We start from the raw sequence: 19,398 nt of genomic DNA, 5'->3' as shown, positions 1-19,398 counted from the left end.
AGGTCATAGCCGACAGACCGGAATAATAATCGGAGCTCATGAAAGCCAAAAGGGGGGAGTTGTAGAGGCTGTATACAGTTAACCGGCTTTGATGTGTTAAATTGTCTCGCTGGCGAGGTGAAGTAACTGCTGCTGCATCCTCAAAACGTGCTCGGGATTTTAAAAAAAAAAAAAAAGGAAAGGAAAGAAGCATGTCGAATCATCAAAACCCGATCGACGGGAGAGCGAGGAGGAACAGAGACACGAACGACGCGAGTTCATGCGGAATGAAATCGGTTGAGCTCGGAAGCTCGTTTGAGATTTGCTACATACCCTAAATGAAGTGCTAATCAGGAGCCAGCCAAATCTGGAAGTGACGGCTGATGAGATTTCCGGGTTTAATCAAAGCTACAGCAGTTTGGTTTTGCATGGCCGGCTGTTTTTTTGGGTCTAGCTGCAGGAGAAAAGAAGAAAAAGAAAAGATGGTTCCAGACTTGTAGCGAATAACTTTTGAATGAAGGAAAAAGGATAAAATATTGAGGGGCTGGCACGTCAAGCGTAATCGATACTTAACCCGCGGTTCCCAACCCGGGCCGATCGGTTAGTCTAAAAAGAAAAACCCCCGGTGCAATAAATCACCAGCAAGAAAGTGGGAGGGAAGTTGTTTTCCTGCCATACCCTCTAAAGAACCGGATAAGCAGTTGACTACAGTGGTGGAGCTCGGATTTCCCTTTGGGGTAACAAATCACGACACCATTTGCAATCAATGTCGCTGCCGAAAGTAATCGATGACTAAATATCGGCCATTGATTCCTTGCCCGAGTCATCGCCAACTGATCAATAGTCGAACGGATTTGACAATCTTATTCAATACTGATGATTAACGCCCTTATTTAATTTTTTTTTTTTTTTTTTTTTTTTTATGTTATTGTTGTACAGGTTTGGACAGAGCATTGGTGGCAGCTTGGTCGTTGCTAATTTGTCTTGGCCCAACGAATGGGTCATTCTGATTGGAAGTTTCATGGCCACAACTGGTGCCGGCCTGCAGAGTCTCATCTCGGCTCCTCGGCTCCTCTACGCCATCTCCAAAGACAATTTGGTGCCCATGCTGAACCCTTTTTCGACTCTGTCGGCTTCCGGCGAACCCACTCGCGCCCTCTTGCTGACTCTCGGTAAAAACAAATCATGATTGAAAAAACAGCACCTTTTTTTCCTTTAAACATTCCCATTGATTTTTGAAATGATCAAAGAGAACTTGGACTACTAAGTACTAACGAGAATTCTTTTTCACTTGGTTTCGGAATACTAGCCATTTGTCAATTCGGAGTTCTATTGGGCAACATCGATGTTCTGGCTCCGCTGCTCTCCATGTTCTTTTTGATGCTCTACGGATTCATCAATCTCGCCTGTGCCCTTCAGACACTGTTAAGGACGCCCAACTGGAGGCCGCGATTCAAATACTACCACTGGTAAATAACAAGACAGGCAGAATGAAGAATTTCTTTGATTCGAGCCACGCTTTTTCATTTTCCATTTTCAGGTCGCTGTCTTTCATCGGAGCTTCGCTCTGCGTCGCCGTCATGTTCATGTCTAGTTGGCTCTATGCTCTGATTGCCATCGCTCTGGCCACCATCATCTACAAGTACATTGAATATCGCGGGTAAATATGGAATGCAAATACTCGACTTGAATGGATGCGCCGGTGGCCATGGCCATTGCTGCTGACGCTCTGGCTCGCCTTTGAAATGCTTAATGTCGTTTCGCATCATTGATGAACAGAGCCGAGAAGGAGTGGGGAGACGGAATAAGTGGCCTGGCTTTGAGTGCAGCCCGATTCAGTTTACTCCGGCTGGAGGAGGGACCGCCCCACATCAAAAATTGGCGTCCACAGATCCTGACCCTATGCAAAATGAATGCCTACCTCGCACCCAAACAGCGCAAACTGTTGGCTCTCGCCTCCCAGTTGAAAGCTGGCAAGGGATTGGCCGTCGCCTCGTCTATCCTCCAAGGTATAAATCACCTGTAGACTTGATCTATTTTTGAAAAGAGTTCCGTGTAGTCCATCTGCTATTAATCTCCGCACATCCACCCTTGACACACGTTTATAGGTGACATCGCCATGTGCACCGACGAAGCGACCACGGCCAGACAGAACTTGCGCAAAGCTATGGATGACGAAAAGGTCAAGGGCTTTGCTAACGTGCTGGTTGCCAAGGATGTCGGCCAAGGCATTGTCCATCTGTAAGTCTCTCATCGGCGCGCGTACAATATTCATGAGTCTAGAGGCGATCGATATCAACGAATTGTCAATTTATTTTGGGGGAAATTTACAGGATCCAGTCGACCGGTTTGGGTGGATTGAAACCCAACACGGTTATCTTTGGATGGCCAAACGGTTGGCGCCAGTCGATAGAGGAGGATCGATCGTGGCGCGTCTTTGTCGATGCCATTCACACCGCAGCGGCCAACAAGATGGCGCTGATTGTGCCCAAAGGAATCTCATCTTTCCCCGATTCCACCGAGAAGGTGCACATCATTTCCAATCACCCCCCGGCGCCTCTAATCCTATTTACTTTCCATATTGACAATTCAATTGCACGTCATCATCGAATTGAAAATAATCGCCCGATTGGGAATTTCTCCGGTCGTGCAGATCTACGGCCATATCGACGTCTGGTGGGTTGTTCACGACGGCGGCCTGCTGATGCTGCTGCCCTTCCTGCTGCGCCAGCACCGCACTTGGCGCCATTGCAAGATGCGTCTGTTCACCGTTGCTCAGCTCGAGGACAATTCCATTCAGATGAAAAAAGATCTCAAGACTTCCCTCTACAATTTACGTATTGATGCCGAGGTCGAAGTCGTAGAAATGGTAAGTTGTGCTATACGGCTCCCCCCGACCATATTATTCAAAGCACTCCCGGGCGGTTGGAGGTGACCTTCCGCATCCGCGGGTGACGCACACATTGATTATTTGTCTCGTTTGCTTCCCCCTGTCAGATGGATAGCGACATTTCGGCTTATACTTACGAACGGACTCTGGTGATGGAGCAGCGCAATCAAATGTTGAAAGAGATGCAACTCAACAAGCGAGATCCATCTGGCGTGAGTGCGGTGAGTTGGAATAAAAATGGACGTTTTTTTTTCTAGCCAGTAGTGTTCGATCTCTTGGATTGTGTTTGAAAAAGGCCGTAGAGTTAGCGAAGAAAAAACTCCTTTCGCCATAACATTATTTAGTGTACTCTGTCTGCTTTCCTAACAAACAATCTTCTCTTGACTATTTCTCTGAAATGTTTGCCCTCTCCTTCTCAAAGGAGGTCGGTGAGGTAAGTTCAATCTGGATTATTTCATTCCAAATTGTTATTTCCTCCCTAATGTGATGTCAAAGAATTTCCCCAACAACTGGTTGAAGCATTGGAAACTCACTGAAATTTATTTGCTCAGGTCCAAGCCGTCGTCGACCAGCACCGACACAACGTCAAGGTGCGCTTCCAGGATGAAGCCGGTCATCCGACCGAGGCGGATGGTTTGAAGGAAGTCAAAGTGGAACAGCCGACGGAACCTGCCGCTGCGGCTGCAGTCACTCCCTCCGCTGAAGCTTTGCCAGCGGCTGAGAATTCCATCCAGAAGAGCTCAATGGTTATTCCAACCGTTTCAGTCGACGCTCCGCCGGCGAGTCCAACGTCTTCCGAGCGGGTCGACCAGCCATGCCCGACTCCGGCGCCCACCAAGAGCAATAAGGAAACTCTACAGGAGCCGGATGTCGAAAACGTCCGACGGATGCACACAGCCGTCAAGCTCAATGAGGTCATTGTCCAGCGGTCGCACGACGCCAAATTGGTCGTGCTCAATTTGCCATCGCCGCCGAAACAAACCCGCCTGGGAGGAGGGTCTAACTGTAAGTCCAAGTCATCATTTTTTTGTGCACTCGACATTGTGCACTGTACAATTATCTCATTGACGTTTCTTTTTTCTTTTCTCGTTTTTCTCTTTCATGCAGACATGGAGTTTTTAGAGGTTTTAACGGAGGGTCTGGACCGAGTCCTCATGGTAAAAGGTTGCGGACGAGAAGTCGTCACCATCTATTCTTAGAATCGAAACCATCGAGGAGAGCGTACTCCACCACAAAGCGTCGAGTGCTAGACAAAAAAGAAAAAAAAAAGAACTGAATCAAAAGTTCTCTAGATACAAATGCGTCGAATGAGTGCACTTTGACATGACGCTTACTCATGCGCCCCATCTTCACCCCCCTCCAATTCCCATAATTGTCCGGCGAATTTTGCGCTCGGCTTTGCCATTTTTCCTTTGACGGTTACAACATCCTTTGCGTTCCATATAGTTTGGTTTTTCTTCGTCGAGTTCACTATTTATTTATTCATCCAATTTTTTGGTGTGTTTGAGTGAATGCGGTGTGTGGCGTCTCCTCTTTTTTAATGATCTTTCTTCTATTTATCCGGTTACCTATTGATTTGCCAGCAGCGCATTTAAGGGTCATTTGGGAAAGGGTTTGGGAGTCTTGGACAATGGTTGCTTTTTTCTACACCGGTATTTGTTACGGTGAACCATTTGTTTTCTTTTTTACATCGACATATAGGGGTCATTAACTCTTTACACCGTTAGTAAGATTGCCGATCACTGATCAGCGGTCTGTTGTTATGAAAGGTTTTTTTCTTGCTTTCTTCGTGAAAAAATCGATTCACTGAGTGAAAAGGGGAATTCTTGTCGATCCCCCTTTTAATTTTTCATATGGAAAACTTTGTTAGTTTCGGCGATAAGGGCAATAGGAAGGTGAAAATATGGAATCGAATGATTTTATTCGACGTTTTTCTCCGACAAACAAACAAACGGAAATGTTTCAGAATTTAGGCAAAAAGCATTGCGTGTCGATAAAATTTAACCCCCCCCCCCCCCCGATGAATGTGTCATGAAACTGTTCGATTGGACAATCGTTTTGCTCGAGAGATGTTGGTAGCGTGAACGGGCGTAGCCATCACAACCAGACTTAGACCTGCCGTGGGCAAGAAAAGAAAAATACTGTAGCATTGTTCTCTTCATTGTTCTCTAAATACTAATAAAGTAGTGGAGTAGATAAAGATGAAATTGACTTGCGATAAGACGAGTTGTTATTTGATTGATTCCTACCGCTCTTGCACGATCCATCGCTTTGCGATTGGGGTCCAGCGGTGGAAGTTAACAACGTATTCATTCGTCAGTATGCTAGGAAATTGCCACTAAATATTCAAAACCCCCCCCCAAAAAAAGGAATTATTAATTAACGGCTGTGTTCACACGACTAGAATCGTTGTTTTCTTTCCGAAAAAGAATACTCACCATTATCCCTCCCCCATCACACACATATACTGTAGTCATGTACAAACAAAAAACATTCACTCCCCCCGGCCATTTTTTTATCTTTCCTTCTCTCTTTGGTCAGATGTCGTCAATTATGTGTGTTTATTCTTAATATCTTACTTCCCACCTTCATTGCCAATTCAAGGAGTGGAGGTCCCTCCCTCATCGTCAAATCCTAACACCTGATTCCATTTGATAAATTTTTTTTTTCATATCTTCCTTTCTCTTGCCATGTCGCGATTGATAATTTTTTTTTTATAAGGAAGAAGTAAAACAACCATTCACTATTTCAGACATTCTGTAGGATGATTTAATTAATACAATGTAAAAAAAAAATCATCAAAAATTATCATTTTAATTTTAGGATGTCAAAACCAAACGACGATAAAAGGAGTGTAGCCTGTAGTCAAAGAAAAGAAGCTATCAGTAAGTAGACCCTATCCCTATAACCCACAGAAATTGTGTCGAGTCACTGCGTTCTCTGCAACACATTTATATCGTTTCCTAGCTAACAGCTCCGTGCACCAAGGAACCATGGGAGCAGCACCCATGTCTTTCATCTGATATGAAGAAAAAAGACATGACCGGTAAACTGTTTAACGTGTCAATCTTGGCAGAGAGTTCATGTGATTTCATTTCCTATGCGTCAAGATGAGCGCATTGGATTGCCTGGGTTTCTCCGCTGCATCACCACCAGCTTTTCTCTGTTACAAAATTGACATTATTATAACAACTCGAATCAAGGTTATACATGCCTCGGAACGAGATGAGTCAAGTCGAGAAATCGCTTCGCCCTTCAAGTCTATACACTGGGTTGCGAAGGCTGTGCTATTAGTTTGATATATTCGATGGCAAACGGGATCCGCTTTCTTTTCTTGTCCGTCGTCCGCAAGCGGATTGCTGTACGTACAGAGCACAATGCGGAAGCCGCGGCGCAGCTTGATGCAATTGCTGAAAACGTCAGTTTTTTATTCTTTCTTTGTCACAAAAATAGGTAGCCATAAAAAATAGATAAAAAAAACAAGATGGATAGCTGGGGCCGACGGCGTGCACGGAAATTTTTCGGATTACCATGCACTTCCGGGACGTCCTTTGGAGCAAACGGATGGCATCACCATTGTTGGATGCACCACAATGCACATCAAAAACATTAGTTAGCCCGGTGCACGAATGATTTCCGACGTCGACAGCGGCAGCGGCTCAGGTATAGTATGCCAATAAGAACTTGGTATGTTTTTTTATTTGACAAGCAAAGACGGAAACTTTGACATATCTTTGATGGTCTGAATGCGGTTTAGGCAGTCGGTATTCCATATATACTAGCTATAAAAAAGAAAAAAATACACATCAAAAGGTTTGGAGATATGCGAAATGAATAGCTGCGTCGCTCGCTTGTGACCTCCCCACATATTTCCTCTAAGCAATAAGCTGCTACCTTGCAGAAAGGGAATATAATAACTTTTGGGGGCGATAGCGCTTCCGGATCCGAGATCGATGTAAATCCTGCAGCATTGATAGCTACGCATCAACGTATATGGCATCTGCACATTTCAGAACAAAGATATTTTCTTCCAAGCGTCATTGCCATTCCCGTTTGATTCCATTTGCCTATATTGGATGCGCGGCTCTCGGACCTCGTTTGCCTCTTCCAGAAAAAATCATAGACAATCGAGTTGATGCGGAGGAGTTATACACGCGATCGAGTGACAGCAGCAGCGGCGGCCGATTTGATTGTCAATAACTAATAACGGACAATAAAGACGATATGTTCCGTGTGTTGGCCCGCCTTACCGCTTGTGTTTGGGTAACGCCCAGGCTCAGTCCACAACAGCAGCAGACCGGCATCGTAGGACCTTATGATGCTTTTTGTGCCACTAAAAAAGCGTATACTATACGCCGAATGACGGTCACCATAAATATTATCAACGGCCGTCGTGTTTGGTTTTCCGACGGACGGCCGAGGCGATCGATGCGTGTATAGCGCGGCAAGGCGACTTGACCAACAATCTAAATGGTAAAACGCCCATTTTACTAGCAGTAACGAATTACCTCGATACATAAAACAGTGTGCGTGCAACTACGTCAATGTCAAATGCCAAAATGTGGCGTATCCCGAGCCATCTGGGTAACGCATGAAATAACAAAGGGGGCAGAATCAACTCCCGCTTGGTTGCGTGATTCGTGACATTGATTTCAGACAAATTTGGGTTGAACTAGTGCGACGCATCATGTGAGCCTAAAACCAAAGGAAATCAAAATGTATTATAATTTTACAATTTGTGCATTGCGAACATAGTATCTAAACTCATTTTTTAAATGTTGAATAACGCTATATTAATGTCTGAATTAATAGTTGGAAATAATTGTCTAGATATTCATTAGTCTTCGTATGCTTCATCAGACTTCTACGTGACTGGACTAGACTGTCGGTAGGTATATTATACACAGCATAGCGCTGGCAATCGGCGAAGAATGCCACTTGCATGCCAATTTTATTATCTTTATTCTTCTGATTGCCCTCATGCCCCAGATAACAAATGGAAAAGAACTTGTTCCTCGCGTGTCTATCAATTTTGTCGAATTGAATGAGACCGTGACTGGAATCGTGCATCAACAAGCTGGTTGTCTGCTTAAGGGATGTTTAGTTTCATTATTCTAGCATTATATGGTCTTTAGTCTAATAAAGAAGTGTAGCTGTAGAATTTCGTTTAATGTTTGTCGATTTCATATAATTGGCACAATATGAGATTTAAAATTTATTTTAAATCGAGCCTCGCTTTTTGGACTCGATCGTCAATCCTCATCTTTTTATTTTATTTCTTAGTTTGAAAGCTTGTCGTGTGAATTCTCCGGATGTTTAAGCCTTCTTTACTGTAACTGGATGCAAACGAAATTGCATCAAATGCTCCGTTGGATCGAAGGCAACTATGACTGGAGAGCGAAGTAATCAGTCAAGCAAGAAAGAACTATCGAAGCAGAGAAATGCAAGCACTATCATTTCCCACAACAACTGCTGGTCAACAGTTTCATCAGCCCGAGAACTTGGCCATTCACACTACCGTCTACTAGGGAGGCGAGAAAATCCGCGTTCTGCATTGCAAATCTCTGCAAATATCTCTTCTCTCGCGTTGAAATGTATTTCCCGCCTTATCCATTCTATTAACACGTGAGTAAGTGCCACCTGACGGTTTTTCTTTGAATCGACGTTAAGTTTCGGTTAAATCTCCCCAGTGACGTGGTGTGAAGTAGTTTAAAGTTTGAGCTGTACCGGAAAACATCTCACCCATCGTTCGCATTGTGCCGTTTGTTTGGTGCTTGCCTACTTTTTCCATCTAGTATTTACGGCTTCAACGAGCCAGATCGAAGAAAATCGAATAACTTTTCTGACAAATCCCAGTGTATCAAATACCACACAAATGAACTGTTGGAGACCTAAAGCATGGAGTTTCATCAGGTGTCATGCTGGACAATTCAAGATTTCAGGTGCCAGGGCGATCACGATGGCCAAACATTATCCATGTGCCAATTTTCCATCTGCAAGAGGCCAGCAAAGGTAAGGTAAGCCAGTTTCAGTTAATTTGTTTCGGTGTGTATTCCTACTGCTGGGCGACTTCATGGCAACCCTGTCGTTCACGATTCAATTTAGAGGGACAGCTTGTCAGGTTATTCTGTTTTCAACGCAATTAAATACGATTAGACAACAAAGACGTGTGTTTTCTGTTTTCAAGAGGCTAGGCTTTTTGTTTCCAAGATCGCTGACATCCCCCCCCCCTCAGCCCACGAAAGACGAAACGAAACTCGTAGCTTATTGAAAAATGTTTTCAAAGTAGGCTTGATTTGCTGACTTAATTAATGAATTCTTTTCCTTTGTTTCGGCCCAACCACGAAACGTTTAATAAAGAATGCCTATCATCGTCAGAATGCACCAAATTATGCCTGCTGTCGTCTTGATATTGGATACAAACTATGCCCGAATTCGATGACATGTGGTGGAATGTTACAATAGTTCTTGATTTTTGAGGATGTAATTAGAGATAATTAGTTCACTTCGTTATTAAATCATCGCTCTCCGAAAGTTTCAATTCCTTGACTTAGGTTTGTTGCTCGACAGTCTCCAACCGAGTACAATGACTATAATTTTAGGAAGTAATTACAGCATCAAAGAAGAGAGCCGAAATTTTTTCCCAAGAATCGTCATTTCAATTACCAACGTAGGGTTCTGCTGGTCGTTTCCCCCTACAATAGTTACAAACTATACCGTAAGTTTGCTGGGAATTGTTCATTACTGATTCATGCAGAATTAATCCCCGAGTTGAGTGATGGATGGATGGATGCTTGGTTACGGAAGAAGTTTCCTTGATTGATACGAATAATGCACTCGTACGTCTACAGTCTACCGTCTACTACTTTCTGTTTAAATTACAAAGAATTCTTAATCCGATAACCAATGCACATGATTAATTAATGCCTACAAGTTACTAGAAAAGGATAGTTCTGCTGCTGCTGCTGTCGCGTTTCTCTGTCGACCTTTTTTCTCTCTTTTTATTTCGGTTGCCATGGCAAAAGTTGTTGGTCTTTTGTGTAACGAATCCATATGTGCCTGCCACTATACCTTCCACATGTCGTCGAGCTTGGTTCATCTCCGGTCCATGTTCTCTTTTTCCGCACTAAATATTGCAACGGTTCACCACCACAAAAGCCAAGACAGGAAATAAGATTATTTTCCGCAAAAGTCCCGCCATTCACTTTGGTAGATTGGCGGTAAATGTCTCAAACCGCGAATTTCTTTTTAGGACACAGATCTCGTTTTAGTATGAGACAGTGAGACTTGGCGTCGGGTCTGCGCATTCTTTGTTCGGCCTTTCTCAACTACTACGGCATGTAATGGAGGCTGTATAAATATATGGCAGCAATCGATAAAGAATGATAAAAGAAAAAGACCGTCTGTCGTGTTTTTCAGGGAATTGACCAGCTGAGGGGGGAAGGAAAAAACCGGCAACAACTTTTGATAACTTTGTACAACCAACAAAATAGGTTAGACGAACTTGTCAGAACAGTTCAGTACGGCCTCTCGAAATTGAATTGATGCGAATGCAGAGGGAGAACAATAAAAAGGGAGACAGCTTTTCTACGCAGCACCTATTTGCTGTTTATAGAATAACAAGTGCAGCTGGAGAAATGACGTAGGCCTCTTTCTTATACCGCGCCTGCAGAACAATTGTGAGGAAGAATCTTCTTCTGCATTATGGATGTTGGGGTCACTTGAGTGGGGGCTGATGATTCTATTTTGACTGTCTGAAAAAGAAAAATAGTCCGCTCGTGAAATTAGATAGTCAAACAAACTTGTTTCATCTTTTCTATTGCAAAATCAATTAGAGAGAATTTCTTTTTCGGTACTCATCTGTCTCTTTTGTGCGTTTGTCGGTGAACTCTGTTGAATGATGTATAGGCCTAACAGTTTCTACATGCACAGACAGGCCCATGTCGGCGGTATTCAGCGCATTTCGTCGTCGGAACCTAAGGGATCATTACTGCCGGAAGGCTTGTTTCCATTCTTTTCTTCTTCCCCCCTTTTTTTTCACTGGGTTTCTTCTATTTCTCCGTCCAGGATCTGAAAAAAAAAAAAAAAAAAAGAAAAAAAAAAAAAGAGTTTTCATCGCTGTTGTATTTATAGTTTTCATCATTCCGGCTATTTTCACGGCATCAGTTCTGGATGAAGATGAAAAACATACTGAATGCAATAGAGAAAAACTCGTCTTCATGCTAGAGTAATGAAGACAACGACAGGCATGAAGGAATAGGAACGAAATCCCCCTCTTCTTTACCCGTCTCATTCAGATTCTGCTGATGAGATGGATTATGATGAGATTAGACTCCCTACTGGAGTGGCCATACAATCTAGTGGTGGTACGGGAAATTTTATCTTTCATTTGTAATCCGCAAAGAGTTTCACGGATTTCCATCTCTTTCGATTCAAGTCCACTCCACTCTTGAATGCGACGAATAGACAGATGAAAGGAATAAGCTGGGTTTCATTATACGTTTTGTTCCCGCTCTAGCGGTTGCTGGTAGATAACGACGCTTGCCTGTTTAATGATGTCTTAGCGCACGAACAGAATTGAATTCTTATCAATATCACTCTTCTATTAAATTCATCTTGTTTTTTTTTCCCCCCTTCCTTTCTCACTAATAAAGCAGTCGACGTAGATATCGTATCATTAATTTTGCGTTTAGACACTTAATCTAATCGGGAAGAAACAAAAGTGAATACAAGAAAGGGCGGGATTCCAATTGTCCATTTATGCGAATTTTTCTTCACGTTTGATGTTTTTGAGAGGCGAACTGGATACGTCGTAGGCGATTGGTTTTGTGACGTCAACAGAGTCCTATCATCATCATCATCATTTATTGTTCCTGGCAGTCGTATCAGAATGAAATCTTTTGTTTATCCTCTACGTTTCTTTTCTTTTAACTTTTCTTTTTTCCTGTTCATTACTCTTTTCGCTTTCATTTGCCATTCAGTAAATTTGTAATAACTTGCTCCTGCTTTGAGTTGCATTACTCACAATGGTGGCGTCCAGAAAGATAAAAGTTTACTAGTAAAGTAAAGTGAATGTTTTCAATCTTAATAATGCCTGGTATGAATGGAGCCAGCGGAAGCGCAAAAATAGCAACGGGCTAGTTCTTTCACGACTTCCCCCCCCCCATTCTTTGTACGCATAGCTAGAGTAAACATAGTCCCAGATATGTCAATAGCTGATGCCCTATGGGGCTCCTGCTGCTCCCCTTTTTTTTTATTATTATTCTGGGAACTGCGTGTGTCTGCGTTGCAAGAATGTCGCACACTGCAGTCGACCTTTTCCAAGACATTGATTTTTATTTTATGTCTCGTTTCGTATATCTGTTAATACGAGTTGCCGGTCCACCTGCCTTTCCACACTATGAAGCCCTCGGGTTATTCAGTCAGACGTGAGACGAATGAATATTTTATTCACCCTCTGAATTTAATGTGGAATGTTGTTTAATTTTAGAACGCCATCGATTTACGGCTCTCCGAAATGTCAGTCGCCTGACAGTTCAAGATTTTTTTTTTTTTTTTTTTTTTCGTTCCAGAAAAAATTGAATGGTGGGCGTCAGTCAACATTTCAGGGTCTGAATCCTCTTCTTTCTCCGTTCAAGTGGAAATAACGGAAATGATTTAATATGTAACTCTACTCTCAGTCCCTCGCTTGTTTCTTACCGCAAATACGTGTCAGATCAGTGATTATGCTCTTGACGGCAGCACAAAGAGAAATATTTCAATGGGATTTTTCTTTTTGTTGTATTCCGACGAACTTGTTGGATATGTGCCGTGCTCAGACGCATCGTTTTATAGCTGAACCCGTCAAACAAATTGTTAGTCGCGCCTGTAATGGCAGCACAGCACAGATTCTTGATAATAGTGTCAAGAATCATGACGTTAAATATACTATGATGTATAATACATCTCGATAAACTGAAGCGCCTTTGATCATGTTATGGAAAAGGCGCTATATAAATGTAATACATAACATAACATAACATCGTTTTATGTAGTGCTCTAGTCAAGATCGATAATTCCAATTAATTTTTCCCCGAAGTGTAAAATTGGCCACTTCATATTGCGTCTTAACATTTGATACCCAACATAAACTTAAGCCGATTGTATGTCAGCGCTTGCCGTACTCTGACGATTTTTAGGCTCCTTTTTTTTATTGCTTAAGATTTCCACCACTGTCTATTTTGGTGTTTAGTGAATATTCTCGATCGATGGAATCAACAATCTCGCAGCCACTCTTTATTCGGCAGCACCTCAATTTGAAATTCCCAGAACCGTTTGAGCGCGTTGGAGGAGGGAAAAGTTCAAATGAATTTCCGCAACCTGGACAATTTTTATTGTTATTTGCTTAGGAACATCGGATGAAGCCTAGTGTGATTTTTTTTCGATTTCACAGACACTTTTCATTTGATTGAGGGACTTGTTCCGTCAATCTTCCTGTTTTTTTTTTGTTTATTTTTTATTTTATTTTATCCAAGTTCCAAGGCCTACCATTGTTTGTTTAGCAGTCAAAAGAAAATACGGTTTAAAGAATTTGATCGGCGAAATGGCATTCGGCGTTAAATAGCTGAGATTTAGAGGATGGAGACAAAGTCAGCGATCATGCACGGCCGGCAGTAAACTGTAGCGCGTGAATTGATTGAAGGCGGTCCGGATGAGCGAAAGATCGGAGTACACATGCGTGTGGCTGGGATGTACCTCGAATTGAAAAAAAAGCACACCCCGGAATCAATTCAAGTCAAGGTACAGTGTGTTGACTGTTGACAGTTGACCTCAGTGAATGCAACTTAACTCACCGCAGCCTTGGCATCTGAGAATTGGCTCACAAAGCTCCTTTTGATGTGAGAACAATAATTCGTTAACTTATTAATCGACACTAGGATTAACAATTGATTTGATTGTACTGATTGTACCCTCCACGCTGCACAATTGCTGATTGATTCCGACGAATCAAACAACTTGGCGCAGGTGTCGTTTCAGTCGCATCGAGATACTTTTTTGTCGCTATTCACTCGTTTTCTTTCTATCGAATTCTTTCTTCACGAGGCAACCACAATCATAGAACTTTTTCGAGCCTGACCGAGCAAGTCCAGGTAATATTGAAAGCTGAATTGTAAAAATTACCTGTATGGTTGATTCTCTTTTTACTTTGTTGCTTTTTCAGTTTTCCATTCATGTTTTTCCTTGGATTCGATCGATTCGATCAACAAAAACATGATTTTTTGACGAACCGGAAACTCCTTGTTTGCGTGTAATATTTCCGTTCCACTCGGTTTGGTCTTGTTTGTCTCGAGTCAATGCTAAGATGCCATGGCGTTGCGTTCTAAAAATAAAATGGCAGACGCATGTGAATTTGAACGATTCGTACCTTTTGACGTTGCGACATTTTCCATTTCTTTGTCAGTGATAGATTATATGCCTCTATAATCTTTCAGCATTAGTGAAGTCGGAGGACTCGTTTTCTTTCGACCATTTCCTCCACGTTTTTTTCCCCGGAAATCCCATTGGGTATTTTGTTGCCATCTGTGAAATGTACAGTAGATAAGAGTTTGGATTTAAATGGATGCGGGAAAATTGAGAAAAAGGTCTCCAAGGCACTGTTGGTCAATGTCTGACGTCAGTCTTCTGCATTATTGGCTGGGAACAAAAAGATCCATTTCAAATACAGTCATTCTGCTTATCCGAGTCGTCTGTACGGTTGATTGCATCATTTGAACATCACGTTTGTCTACCCAAGTGTTGCCAGCCAACAATCGCAACGTGACACACACACAACCGATCGCTTGAATAAATCAGAATAAACACCCAACACGATTTGAAATGTAGTTCTCAGGATCGTAATGCATGCAAGGCCAATTTGATAGCTGAACTGCTGCCTACGAACGGAATTTGGCCGGAACAGCACACTGTGATTTCTGATTGAAATTTCGCGAGTCGAAGCACCCAAAATAGGAAATGGTTGGCATGTCCTTGTCAATCCCGAATTCCTGTCGCCTGCCGCCAAGTTGTCATAATGGGATTCAAAATAGCGCGGCAGTCGGTCAAATGACGCATTTTGACGGAGCGACCTTATTCAGTGCTGGCCAAGGTATGGGGAACCATATAGCAATTGAGAGTTGTACGGCAAAGCTCGCAAGTACTTAGATATCGTTATAGTCCCAGCTTCTTTGACCAAATGGATGTACAGGAGCCTTGAAATAAGCTTCGTGCGTGTTTGCTTCGATGTGTAATAATCTCCGGCACACCAACTGGCGAAGCAATCTCTTCTTTTTGTCAACTCTTCCCTGCTAGTACAAAAACTGGCACACTATATATAACGGTTCGATATTTTAGTTGGTAAACACAACACCCGATATACAACAACGCGCAGTATGAGTTGTGTAGGCAAAAAAAACAAAAGAGACTTTATCTCCAATAACGTTACCATGGCAACTATTGTTTTTGTAACCCTTTTTCTACTCTGAAAACGCTTTAGTTGCCATTCCACATTTGTGTCCATTCTCCTCCTGTCACAAACTTAAACTGAATGACGCGCAGCAGGAACACTGTTTCTTTTATATTTACCGAATGTGTCAAGTGGAGCTGTTGAGATTTGCTGAAACTTGTTTTTTCGCCCAGAGGGAGGGTTTGGCCCTGCGTTCGTCTCTTCTTAGAATCGCGGTGACACTCGTCATGAACGAAGTTAATAGACAACGACATCCTGACATAACTAGGAAGTCGCTGACAATCAAACAGCCATTCGACGTCTAAGTCAGAGGATGGACCTGGGCGGTTGCGACGGGCTTTCCTGTGGTATTCGCCCTATTTTTTGGCAAGGATGTTGGATCTCCGAATACGGCAGGCATTGAGAATCGTTGGAGAGAAGCCTAAACGGAGATGATGTAAGCAAAGAGCTTGTCACAATGTCAAATTACCGTTAGTGACTAAGTGAGTGACGGTTTGATTTCGTTTCCCTTTTTAAAAAGTATCACGTTTCATTTTCACATTTAATAGTATCGCATTTCATTTCACTCGTCGCCATGTATAGCATGTTGTCCACTACTCTTCGACATGGTAAAAGTTTAAAGATTGCGAATGAAAAGAGAAGAGGCAAGACGTGTGCTGCATATTGCTTTTTCCATTCAAGTCGTGTTGCTTGGCAACGATGGCCTCGTTTTCTTTTTTGTTATTTGCACTAGTAACAGACTTGAATTCGTTTCACAGATGTGTCGGTGTGTCATATATGCGTCACATTCGTACTAACAAGGCTCAAGTAGCTATTGTGTCTCATTTGAAAGAAGTTGCACGCTTGTCCTCTCGTCTTATTTGTCGTTTGTATGCTACACTTCTGTCCCCTATCCAAGTTAACTATTCTTTCTTCGGATCGTCTTACGCGTTTCCGGTTGGAACTAGTAGAAAACCACCTCTGAATGATGAAGTGTACAGCGTATAGGAAACGGAGCAAAGCTACTTATGGCGTACGCTGAATATATAGCAGGTACCCAACGCACGAAAAACCGGTATCATCGATCCATGTTCCAGCTTAATTCTGTACGGTAGAATGAAAGAGATCAGGATCGTGATTGAAAATGCTGTCAGTAATGTTTTTTTTTCTGCTACGTTTGATTCGAAATGAACGTCGTGGGCGTCCTTGTCCATTCAGCTGATTCATATCTCATCTATTTTTTTTTACAGAATTTTATTTTGTACAGTATGTAGAGAGGAGAAAATATTCAAAGCAAATCCTGTTTTTTTTTCCCTTTCCGGATTGGTAATGGAGCGTTCAGTTCGTGGTTGCTGAAGAAGAAATGCTACATGGCTCAGGACGACCAGTGATGTATTAATGCAAGTGTTAGTTACAGCGTCTGCGTTAAAATATGCGTAACTGAAGTATGTTAAGAGCATGGTGTCTGGCGTCGGTACCGGTAAACCGCTTATCAATTTTTTTTTCCCCACGAATCCGGCCAAAACCATTCATGCATTACTAATTTCTGTATCGCTAACTTCATCGCGAAACCTTCTTCAAAGAGAAGCGTATATTATAGTGTTCTTTCATTTCTGGCGCTCTTTGGAGGCACTCGTGTTATGATGCTTTTTCTTTGCGTGATTCTCCCTAATTGACAATTACGCAACGTCACTGCGACACTCAACTAGTTGGGCATCGAAATTTTTAAAACACATGACACGTGATTGAGAAATTTACATTTTAATTGTGTTTTTAAAATGATATCCCCTTCATTCTTTATTTTTCGTCGCTAAAAAAAAGTGAGACACGTGATTCCATTTTTAGCCACAAAGTCAACAAACAACAGAAACCGCTTATTTTTTTAATCATCTCGAGCATCTGCTTAAATGACGAGCCCTTCAGCAGCGGCTTCGTGAGATGGTATCGAATCAATCACGATGCTAGAGCCATCATTTCCGCCCAGCCACAAAATCAATCATGCAATATGATTGAGACCCGAGTCTTGGCTATACGATCAATGTTCCGCCAACCAAAACTGGTCAAAATAAAGTGGAATCGATTCTTCTTCTCACGAGTTAAACGGTGAAATTTGCCATCTGAACCGTCTGGGTTGACACGTCTGGGCTTTGGGTGACGTCCAGTTTTAGCCATTAAAGGCTAGGATTTACAGGGAATAAAATTGCTTTTTACTTCTTTGCGGTTTGATTAAATGGCGGGCGGGCGGGCTTGCTGATTGCTGGAAACGAGCCAGTTCGTTTATTTTCGAGTCAAAGTTCCCCAAAACTTTTCAACTTTTTTTTCTTATTTGAGGGAAAATGTAAGCAGACTGCAATATTCTTCAATCATTGGTATTATACATTTCAAGAAATTAGTTTTCTGTTTAGCATCTGGATGTCCGTCTTATGGTATAAAATGTAATTATACCAAACGAACTTAATCAGATTTCCCTTGTGTGCGGGTTCTTCCTTTTTCCCCCCGAAACCGATGCTTTCCTATAGAGACACACACATAATATGGCGCAGCGCTATATAGATCGGTTGAGTAAACGAGAGAAAATGACAAAACCTTCTTGCCGAGAGACCTGTCGGGCTGTCGGCTAATACGAAACAGACATCATCTTTTCATCTGCCAGCTACCGCAGCTGGGTGATCTCATTTTCTTTGCGTCAACCTCAGCACTAGACTCTTTTTTTTTTTTTTTTTAAATTTTTTTTTTGCCTGGTCTCACTTCATCCTCGGCATTTTTTTTTTTTTTTCAGTGATAAATTCTCCGTGATTAAACCAAATTCCTGGGTCGACTTGTCACGTAAATTTTGCGCTGTATAATATCAACGCTTGCCATATATTATACTGTGCGTAGAAGAGGCTTGTAAAGCTCTTTTAACCCACACTTCTCACAGCCTCTATTATTTGATTAGTTTAAAACCTCTGTTAATCATTTTTCTTTGTTGGTTTTAGCGATCCCCATTTTCATACGAGTAACAAGTTTTTTGTGTTTATTCTTTTTTGCATCTTTTCGTCGCGCAATAGATAATAAGGAAATGCCAGTAGGTTGAGGCACGATGGAGAAACGTACGTACGTGCTTGAAGACGTTTCCTGTGCGTAAATGGATTAGGAATCAGCAGCCATTGCAACTTGAGGCTTGCTACGTATAATCGTTGTAGATGAATAAGCCAAGGTGCATTCGAGACAATTTGGGAGGGGGCAAACAACCAGCAGAGAAGCTCAGGTAGACTACGTAATACCTTGTACTTATGCGAAACTTTGTCATTTCTAGCAGCGGCTACCTTCTCTGTATATTAAATGCCTTTGTGGAGGTACTGTACAGCAGCAGCAGTAGATGCACATCAAAGTGAATAGTTTCGTTACTCCTCCAGTTTCGCCGTCGTCGTCGTCGTCGTCGTCGACGTCGACGTCGTAACTGGTAAGTGCGCAGAAAGCGGGTAATAACTTTCGGGTGCTTTGCTCTGAATGCGACGTTCCCGCATGCACGCATCATCGCCATGCCTTCAAGTACCCACACCACGGCTATTCAGGCAAGAAAATAAAGCCTTTAAAGAGAAAAAATGAGTTGACGGTTATTATATACCTTTTGCGTTTCTTAGTTTTTTTTCCCATTTCTCAGTCGACCGGGTGGTTAACTAGAAACACTTAAACCTCCAACAGCAGTAACAACGGCTCTGTCGATTTATCTTTCTTTCTTTTGACGTCTTGCTGTTTTTAAAGCTTCTTGGACTTGGAGCCGGCCAATCAAGAGGCCCATGTTTGGCGTCCTTTCCGCTTAGTTTGTATCGTTACTTGCAATTAACACGCTGTTCCGAAGCAGCCACTAATGTCGTCAGACTGTTCTGCTATCTGATCGCCATTAAAAGCATTAACACACGCATGCACGTCTCATAATCATCCATGGTATACCAATGCTCGTCATTGGTCCGAATCTCCGAATGCGATGTCCAACGATGCGTGTAACGTCCGCCAAGTGGTTGGCTGCAGGGAATTCAATGTCGGGATTCTGATTCGATGGGAACACGAATGACATTTGCTTTAC

The 19,398-nt window shown here is 42.4% G+C and overlaps 2 protein-coding genes across 8 annotated transcripts in view; both read left to right on the top strand.

Moving 5' to 3' along the window:
- The window catches only part of LOC124328703 (solute carrier family 12 member 7-like), a 39,599-nt gene extending 34,375 nt beyond the window's left edge, over positions 1-5,224 (top strand). For 5 of the 6 annotated variants that reach the window (XM_046787511.1, XM_046787515.1, XM_046787509.1 and 2 more), the window contains 11 exons: positions 919-1,151; positions 1,289-1,448; positions 1,520-1,639; positions 1,759-1,988; positions 2,088-2,220; positions 2,313-2,505; positions 2,633-2,848; positions 2,977-3,090; positions 3,291-3,302; positions 3,421-3,874; positions 3,977-5,224. In XM_046787511.1, coding sequence (XP_046643467.1) covers positions 919-1,151; positions 1,289-1,448; positions 1,520-1,639; positions 1,759-1,988; positions 2,088-2,220; positions 2,313-2,505; positions 2,633-2,848; positions 2,977-3,090; positions 3,291-3,302; positions 3,421-3,874; positions 3,977-4,068 — 1,957 coding nt within the window. In that variant the 3' untranslated portion in view covers positions 4,069-5,224. The remainder of the gene's footprint in view (positions 1-918; positions 1,152-1,288; positions 1,449-1,519; positions 1,640-1,758; positions 1,989-2,087; positions 2,221-2,312; positions 2,506-2,632; positions 2,849-2,976; positions 3,091-3,290; positions 3,303-3,420; positions 3,875-3,976) is intronic. The other variant, XM_046787510.1, reaches the window with a different exon arrangement.
- Positions 5,225-8,236: 3,012 nt separating this feature from the next.
- The window catches only part of LOC124328724, a 32,997-nt gene continuing 21,835 nt past the window's right edge, over positions 8,237-19,398 (top strand). Inside the window, exon 1 of one of the 2 annotated variants that reach the window (XM_046787546.1) lies at positions 8,237-8,881. The gene's annotated coding sequence lies outside the window, so the exon portion shown is untranslated. Of the gene's footprint in view, positions 8,887-19,398 lie in introns of both variants that reach the window. The other variant, XM_046787548.1, reaches the window with a different exon arrangement.

This window comes from Daphnia pulicaria, chromosome 3, assembly GCF_021234035.1.
Source record: "Daphnia pulicaria isolate SC F1-1A chromosome 3, SC_F0-13Bv2, whole genome shotgun sequence".
Classification (NCBI taxonomy): Eukaryota; Metazoa; Arthropoda; class Branchiopoda; order Diplostraca; family Daphniidae; genus Daphnia; species Daphnia pulicaria.
This window is presented reverse-complemented; position numbering and strand designations above follow the sequence as displayed.